Here is an 8,761-nt window from a genome sequence, read left to right on the forward strand (position 1 = left end):
TGGAGCCTCTCAATGCCAGCAGGCCCTGCGAGCTCGCCGGCTGGGGGCACCTGTACGAAGGTGAGTGGGGGCCCAGCCGGGCTGGATTAACCTTTTGTGGGCCGGCACCAGACATATTTGTGGGCCCCCATGGGGGCAATGGAGCATGGGGGGGGGGTCGGTCCCTGGAGCGAGGGGCCGGCCAGGGGCAATGGGGCATGGCATGGTGGAGGCAGCCCAGCCCAGGGCACGGGCACTGTACACAAACCGGCAGTTGCCAGACGCACACTGGGCCACCAAGCCCTGTGCTGCCAGCCTGCCCCTTCCCCTCGGGGGTGGGCCCAGGCCGTGCCACACAGCCCCCGACTCCCCATGCCCAGCGTCCCTCAGAACTGCTATGCCCAGCAGCCCCCCCACAGACCCTCCATCACAAATGCAGAGTGGCCTGCACACCACCCCCCTGCCCAGTACCCCCCCACAGCCCCACCACTACTGCCCAATGCACTTCCCCACAGCCCACCACAACTACACAGCACCCCACTCAGACCCCCCACTGCCCAGCATCCCAACACACAGACCTCCCCCACTGCCCCCCAAGAGGCCTCACAGTGCCTCGCACCCAAAACACACAAACTTCCAGCACTGCCTCACAGCCCAGCACCCCCCACAAATCCCCAGAGACCCACTCCCTCACACCCTGCCCCCCGGCCACACTCACCAGCCCTGCTGGGAGATGATGGCGTCCGCCAGGCTGAGCTGACAGCGCGGCCGGGGCCGGTCCAGTGCCAGGGCGGGGAATCGCTCTGGCCCGATTAGCCAGGCCAGGGTCTGTCCCCACCCCAGGCTGGCTCCCTCAAGGCCCACTTGCCTGGAGGTAGGGTGAGCGTACATCCCCTTTTGGCCGGGACAGTCCCCTTTTTAAGCTCTGTCCCCGCTGTCCTGACTTTTTTGACAAAAACAGGCATTTGTCCTGTTTGCTCATCAGAGCAAATGGACAAATGCCCAGTTTACCAAAAAAGTTGGGTGCGCCCCCCTAGCGGGGAGTGAAGGAATGTGGGGGGGGGGTGGCGACGTGAGGTGTCAGGCAGTGAGGCTTGGGGAGTCAGCCCCAGCCCCAGGCAGAGTGGAGCTTGGGGGGGTTGGGGGCTAGCCCTTGGCCGCAGCACGGGGAGCTGGGGGGAGGGGTCAGTCCCAGCCCCTGGCCACGGCATGCAGAGCTCAGAGAGGAGAGGAGGGGTCAGCCCCCAGCGGTGCGGAGCTGGAGAGTCGGGTCAGTAGCACCAGCCAGGCAGCACGGGGCTCCAGCTCTCTCAGCCCCAGCTGTGGCCAGGGGGCAGAGAGGAGCCCTTAGCTGGCCTGTGACCCAACAGGGGTGAGCAGGGGGCAGTGGCCGGGGGCGGAGAAGAGCTGGTGGGGCCTGGGAGCAAAGCACAAGCAGAGTGGGCTGGGCTTGGCTGGGGCCCCTTTGGGGCCTGGGCCCAGCGCCACCCAGTACTGCAGCCCTGCCCCACCCACTGTGCAGGGAAAAGTGTGGGGCTTTCCCACGCTCCGCCCACACACCAAGCTCCACCCACATGGCCCCGCCCACTCGGAGCAGACGCTCCCTACTGGCCATGCTGGCCCACTGGCTTCGGAATAAGCAGCGCTGCGCTGAGCCGCTCCCTCCATCAGGCTGCCTGACACGGTCACATCTTCCCTGAGGGCTGGCGCTTCCTCACTGGTTACACGGACCCTGCGTTTGCCCCCGCAAGCCCAAAGCCTCCTAACCACTGCCAGCCCAAGAGGGGCCGGGCGCATCCCTGGCACCAGCTGGGGTGTCCCTGTGCCAGGTGTCTGGGCCCGGGCTGCGTGGCACAGCAAGGTCCCCTCTCTTCTCCCGGGCAGGGGCTGAGGAGCTCTCTGAGTCCCTGCAGGAAGCTGTGCTCCCCGTTATCCCTCACGAGCAGTGCCGTTCCCCCGAGCTGCACGGGGCCAGGATCACCGCAGACATGCTGTGTGCCGGCTACCTGGAGGGGGGCACCGACGCCTGCCAGGTGAGACAGCTGGGCAAGAGGTGCCGGGGGCGGGTCAGCTCCAATCTGGCTGCAGTTCAGGAAGGGACAGCCTCTCCAGCAGCCCCTTTGTGAGCTGAGACCCCGCTTTGCCACGCTACCCTGGGCACCCCATGAGCCAGACCACCCCCAGCACCTGATTCACACAAGCGGGCCTTGCTCTCCGGCTCCCTGCCAGTGGCTGGTGCTGGCTCATCCCTGGGGAATCCGCCCCAAAGGGGAGAGACGGGCTGATTTCTCAAGGGCACTGATGTGTCCTCTCTCTCCCTGTTGTTCCCACCCTAAAGCCAGCAGGGGCTCCCGTCCGCCGCGCCCACCCCCAGTGCCATCGGTGGCTCCCGTCCGCTGCCCCCGCCCCCAGTGCCATTAGCCCCCTTCGACTGCACTGCAGGGTTCCCCAATGCCACGGTGCCCATGGGGAGGGGCCAGCACCAGGCCTGCCAGCTGCTCTGAGGGACGGAGCGGGGCCTGCCTCCTCTGACCAGTCCCCTCGTGCTACAGGGAGACTCTGGTGGGCCGTTGGTGTGTGAGGAGCAGGGCCGGGCCACGCTGCGCGGGATCGTCAGCTGGGGCGTGGGATGCGGAGAGCAGGACAAGCCCGGCGTCTACACCAACGTGGCCCGCTACCTTGACTGGATACAGGGCCACACGGGCTAGTGGGGCCCAGAGCAGGATCTGCCCCCCATGCCCACCCAATAAACCCCCCGCCTGGGGCCTGTCACACCCTCGCTTCGCCTCTGCGTCTCTGGGGGAGCATCCCATCAGCTGCCCCGGTGCCAGAGCCTGGTGACGACTCGCTCCCTGCTCAGGGCCCGGGCCCTGGAGCAGCTCATGCTGGGAGCTGGAGCTCAGGGAGGGACTGAGCAGCCTGAGGGAGCCACCCCTGCCCTTCCAGAGCAGCAGGGGTTGCGGGACCAACGGATGCTTGGTCTTCACACTGGGGGGGCTGCCGGGTCCATCGGGGCAGGATGCTCTCGGGGAGCGGAAGGGGGAGGAGCTGGGCACGCGGGTGCAAAGTTCCCCAAGCTCCAGCCAGGATCGAGACTTGGCCCCTCCACGCTCGTCCAGCCTGGGAGGTCTCTGGCCCAGCCCTGTGCCCTTGGGGTGGTTCTGTGCCCCACCCAGCACCACCCCCCGGCTGCTGTGGGGCTGGCTGCACCTGGCCAGGAGGGCAGCTTGGGGGGACGCTGGAGGCTGTGGAGGAAGCTGATCCTGCTCCCCATGGGACGAGGGATTGTTCCCTGGCGCCGAGCCCACCCTGCCGCACCACAGAGCCTGGGAGCCGGAGCGGCCGGGAGCTTGGAGCTGGGCCTGGCTCCATGGGATCCAAACTCTCAGGCGCCTGCAGCTGTTTTTAGCCAGGGGAAGGTTTGATGCTCGGGGATTTTCTATTTTGAGGCACGAAGCAGAAGAAGCTGGATGGTGACTGACCCCTGCATGTCTAAGCTGAGCGGCCCGGCCCAGCCCCCATGGCAGCCCAGCCCCCAACTGGCCTGGCCTGGCCTGGCCTGGCCCCGATGGCAGCCCAGCCCCCAACCTGCCTGGCCTGGCCCCGATGGCAGCCCAGCCCCCAACCTGCCTGGCCTGGCCCCGATCGCAGCCCAGCCCCCAACTGGCCCGGCCTGGCCCCAATCGCAGCCCAGCCCTACCTGCCCGGTCCAGCCCAGATCACAGACCAGCCCCCAACCAGCCCAGCCCCCAACTGGCCCGGCCCAGCCCCCAACCTGCCCGGCTCGGCCCCAATCGCAGCCCAGCCCCCAACTGACCCAGCCCAGCTTCAATCCCAGCCATGGGTTCAGCCCTGGCCTGCACAGTGTAGCTTTAGTGCAGACCCAGTCCTGGCCCAGTTCAGACCCGGGGGTAGGAAATGGGGCTTGGCATGTGGGAGGTGGGGGCAGGGAAGTCCTACAGAGCAATCTCCTGAGCAAACCTTGCACTGTCACATGCTGCCCCCAGCAGTCACAGCCCTTGGCCCCGCTCCCCTGGCCTGCCTGGGCTGACCCCACCCTGCACCCTACCCCTGCTGCCTCGGGCACTGGCACCTGCTCAGAGACTTTCCCTTTGGGATGTTTACAGAACACAGGTTTCAGCTATTGCCAGAATCCCTCCAGAGAGGGGACTTGGGGGCATGGTTATCTGCCCCCCTCCCCTCCCCTCCCCTCCCCACACACACTTTGGGGAAGCAGAACTCCCCAGGAAGCTACCCTGCTGAGCTATGGGAAACAGCCCAGGCGGGCGAGCCATGGAGCCAGAGTGGCTGGCCCCTATCCACTTGGGGGCTGGGGAGGGGAGTCACCTGGCCTTCTGCTGCTCAGAGATGGGGGTGTCCCAGCCCCATGCCGCTATTTAGGGTCTCAGGAGAGCCCCATGTGCTTTGTTGTTCTACAGGCCCCAGCAGTGGCGCTGTCACCCCAGCTCAGCTCCCTCTCTGGAGGCATTTGTGGTGTGGGCCCCGTTCCAGGCCCTGTTCTCTGTCCAGAGCCTAAAAATTGCTGGGTGGGACTGGCTGAGCTGGACCCAACACCAAACACAGGGCCATGTATCTGCGAGCTGCTGCCCCTGGCCCCCCCAGGCCTGAGGGATTTCTCCTGCCGCCCCCCTTCTGCCCCACCAGCTCCTGTGCCCCCCATCTCAGCCCCCCACTCTCAGCTCTGAACTCCTGCAGAGAGGCTGCAGCACAGCAAGCTGGGCCGTGGGGTTCCCGTATTTCGGATTCCCAAAAAGAGAACACTGCCTTGGGGAGGGGGGGAGCTGGGGGGGCTCGGTGGTGGGGTTACTCGCTGGAGACGGGGGCCAGTGTCACTCCCTGTCACGGTGGCTGGTGCAAGCCCAGGATGCAGCACCAGCTGTCAGTCAGCGCCTCCTTGCGGGGACCCCTCTCCCCAGGGCTGCGAGCGGGGCCTGGGTGGGCAGGAGCTGGCAGCTGCAGTGGCAGGGGAATGGACCAATCAGACACAGAGGCAGAGGTGGGACCAATCGGCGCTCTGCTCTGTAGAAAGCCCGGACATTGCCCGTTATTTGACGAACCCGCCAGCCAGAGAAAAGAGGCTCAGAAAAGGGGCAGTGTCCGGGAGCCCGGATGTGGGGTAACCCTGCCTCTGGGCAGCTGGATTATTTGGGCTAAGCTCTGTCCAAGCCCATGAGATGGGCAGGGAACAGCTCTTGGGGCCTTGTTCCCGCCTGGGGGCAGCACGGTTTATACCACACACCATTAGCCTGTGGAACTCCCTGCCACAAGAGAGCATTGGGGCCAAGAGACAACTAGGCTTCAGGGCAGGCTCAGCTGTTGCCCTGGCCAGTGAGAACAGCCATTAACATTAGAGAGTAAAAACAGAAGGGCTATAGCCCTCCGGCTCCAGGGCAAGAGCCAGCTGCTAACTCTGTGGGCAGGTTCCCCCTCCCTGCCAGCTGCAGGGGTCTGGCACCTTCGTCTGCAGCAGCTGGCACTGGTCTCTGTCAGTGACAGGACCCGGGACCGGGCGTTCCTGTGTCCCCCTAGAACAGCCCGCAGGAATCCCTAGGGCCCCCTCCTGCTCCTGTGGGAGGGGCTGGCCAGGGCGGGCTCAGACCTGGCTCCAACCTGCTGAGCTAATTGCCCCAGACCGGAGGGGCTGGACACGCCAGAGCTCCCCGAGCCGCTGGACGTGTCCCTCCCTGCACTGAGCCCTCCCCACACTGCAGGGCACTCGGGCCGAGTCCCAGCACACGGCCATTCTCTACAGAGCAGAGTCTGCTGCAGAGAGAACAGGGCCTCGGGGCAGACGGAGGGGGCACCCGTGGCATGGGGGCCATCGGTCCCCTAGGCCAAGCACAGGACCAGTCTGCTGCCTGATTCCAGGCCTGGCTGGGCCCAAACACCTCCACCCTGGGACTGTGAGACCCCCACACCCTCCCCGCCAGGGCTCAGACTCAGGTTTCTCCCTGTGTGTCCCCGGATGCCAGAGCAGAGAGAGCTCCTGCTCCCAGTGCTGCCTCTGCTGGCTGGGCAGGGGCACCATTCCCTCAGGGGTGCTCATGCCAATGCTCAACTGCTGCCTGGGGCCCCCATGGGCCCAGCCTGGCCCAGGAACCAGAAACGGAGCCCCAGCCCAGCCCAAGAGCCAGACGGTGGCGGCCCGGCCCGGCCCAGCAGCCGGACGCTGGGACCCAGCCCAGCCCAAGAGCCAGACGGTGGCGTCCCGGCCCAGCCCAGCAGCCGGACGCAGGGGCCCGGCCCAGCCCAAGAGCCAGACGGTGGCATCCCAGCCCGGCCCAGCAGCCGGACGCAGGGGCCCAGCCCAGCCCAAGAGCCAGACGGTGGCGTCTCGGCCCGGCCCAGCAGCCGGACGCAGGGGCCCGGCCCAGGAGCCGGACGCTGGGACCCAGCCCAGCCCAAGAGCCAGACGGTGGCGGCCCGGCCCAGCCCAGCAGCCGGACGCAGGGGCCCGGCCCAGGAGCCAGACGCTGGGGCCCGGCCCTGCCCAAGAGCCAGACACTGGGGCCTGGCCTGTGATTCAGTCTCTTTTATTAAAATACCCCAAATCTGCATTTTTTAAAATACCTGTAAACTAAAGTTGGCAGCTAGAGTTTCCAGCCCCCCTCTGCTCACAGCCTGGGCCATCCAACCCGTAATCCCAGGGCTCCTAAACCCCAGGCCAGGACACCAGCCCCACACCCAGGCTTGTCTCCTGTGTCATATAGCCCAGCACGGGGGCTGGAGGCCAAGAGCAGTTTGAAATGATCTCAGCCCAGCAGGGGACAGTGGCGCAGGGGCCTTGCTGGGGTCTGGCCTAGCGGGGGAGCAGTGCCAGGGTCCAGCCCAGGACGGTGGCAGCGCGGGGCCTTGGAGAGGAGCCTGCGGAAGGCTCTGCGGAAGTCCCTGTTGAAGACGGTGTAGATGACTGGGTTGAGGCAGCTGTTGCAGTAGCCAATCCAGAAGAAGAAGCTGAAGAGGCGCTTGGAGATGCGGCAGCGGTCCCCGCACAGCGACTCCAGGCTGTAGGTGAAGAAGAAGGGGAACCAGCACAGGACAAAGGCACTGATCACCACGGCCAGGACAAAGGTGAACCTGCGCTCCCGCGCCTGCACCAGCCGTCTCCTGGAGCTGGACATGCTCTGCTGCTCACTCCACCGCTGGGGGCCTCGAGCCAGTGCCCAGGAAGGCCTCCTGAGCCTTCTCGGGCTGGCACTGGCGCCGTTGTTCTCCTCTGGCCACTGCCTGCAGAGACAAGCTGACCCCAGTTTGTGGGCACACTGGCCGCCCTGCTCTGTGCCTGTGTCCTGCTCTGCACAGCTCCAGGTGGCAGTGGGCAAGCAGGAGCTGGCGCGGGAGGGGCGCTGGGCCATGCCAGGCCTGGCAGAGACGATGCCGGAGCACCTGTGCTTGGTGATGCGATAAATCCTGCAGTACACAGCAAGCATGATGAGGCAGGGGGCGAAGAAGGAGGCAGTGCAGGAGGCCAGCACGTACCAAGTATTGTTGTTCAGCAGGCATTCCCTGGCCTGCGGCTGGGCCGTGAACAGGGCCGGCACGGAGACCAGGCCAGCGATGGCCCACACGGCACCGATCGTGACCTTGACTCTCCCGGGGCTCCTCTGGAGGTTGAACCTGGTGGCCCTGGTGACGGCCCAGTAGCGGTCCAGGCTGATGGCACACAGGTGCAGGATGGAGGAGGTGCAGAAGAGCACGTCCAGCGCCAGGTAGAGGCTGCACCAGAGGCTGCCGAAGCCCCAGGAGCCCAGCAGCTCATTGGCCAAGGAGAAGGGGATGATGAGGGTGGCCACGAGGATGTCGGCTGAAGCCAGGGACACCAGGAAGAGGTTCTGCGGGGCCTTGAGGGCCCGGCTGGTGAAGACAGCCACCACCACCAGCACGTTGCCCAGCAGCGTGGCCAGGATGATGGAGAGCACAGCCAGCAGGATGAGCGCCGAGGCCAGGGGGGAGTGTGGGGCCGCCCCTGGCTGCCCTCTGCTGTCGTTTCCAGACGCGTTGAGGGGAGCAGCGGGGGCGCTGGCCTTCTCCATCCCAGCTACATTCCCAGGCCAGGCCAGACCCTCCATGCAGGGAGCTGCCCGTGGGAGGGGGCAGCACCGCCCATGCCCGCCTGGCAGGCCCCAGCGTCCTCACCTGCCGACAGCCCTGTGTACGCCAGAGGAGCGGGGCCAGCCCAGCGCTGCCTGGGTGCCCAGATGGCACGGTGCCGCGGTCAGATGTCTCCAGTGCCCCAGGGGGAGGGGACGGTCCCAGCACGCAGCAGAGCCGGAGGGGGTCTCACCCAGGCGCTGGAAAGGTCTGTCCTCCCAGGGGCTGTTGCCCCCTTCCTTCCCGTCCCCGCCCGCTGGGGGAGCAGGCGTGCAGCGGGCCAGGGGCGTGCGGAGCCTGGCAGCACTGCTCCAGCACTCAGCAGCCTGGGCTCTGCCCCAGGACGGGAGGGAGGGGCTGACGTGACTGGCTGGAGCCCAAGCAGCTGCCTGCAATGGGGAGGAAGTTTGCTGCCAACATTTAAAGGGGCCGGGAGTTCCTGCCATGCCCCCTGCCCCCAGGGCACTGGGCCCATACTTGGAGGAAGGGGCAGAGCAGGAGGATGATACTGGGGCCTGGGCACAGTGGATGGGGGGGGAACAATACTCGAAGAGAGGGACTGGGGGGCTACAGAGGGGGGATGATACCGAGGGGAGCGCAGTGGGGGGCTAATACCTGAGGTGTGGGGGAGGGGCTCAGGGAATGATACCAGGGAGGAGGGGCCCAGTGG

The 8,761-nt window shown here is 66.4% G+C and overlaps 1 protein-coding gene across 1 annotated transcript; it reads right to left on the minus strand.

Moving 5' to 3' along the window:
- Positions 1-6,752: 6,752 nt before the first annotated feature.
- LOC112117444 (alpha-2Db adrenergic receptor-like) lies at positions 6,753-8,069 on the minus strand. Its single transcript, XM_024215395.2, has one exon. The coding sequence runs from the start codon at positions 8,067-8,069 to the stop codon at positions 6,753-6,755; it is 1,317 nt and encodes a 438-aa protein (XP_024071163.2).
- Between the last annotated feature and the right edge of the window lie 692 nt (positions 8,070-8,761).

This window comes from Terrapene carolina, unplaced genomic scaffold, assembly GCF_002925995.2.
Source record: "Terrapene carolina triunguis isolate 2854851 unplaced genomic scaffold, T_m_triunguis-2.0 Scaffold33780, whole genome shotgun sequence".
Lineage (NCBI taxonomy): Eukaryota > Metazoa > Chordata > Testudines > Emydidae > Terrapene > Terrapene triunguis.

Excerpts from the sequence above, each read along its gene's own strand:
- LOC112117444 (XM_024215395.2), bottom strand. The coding sequence starts at position 8,069 with ATGGAGGGTCTGGCCTGGCCTGGGAATGTAGCTGGGATGGAGAAGGCC.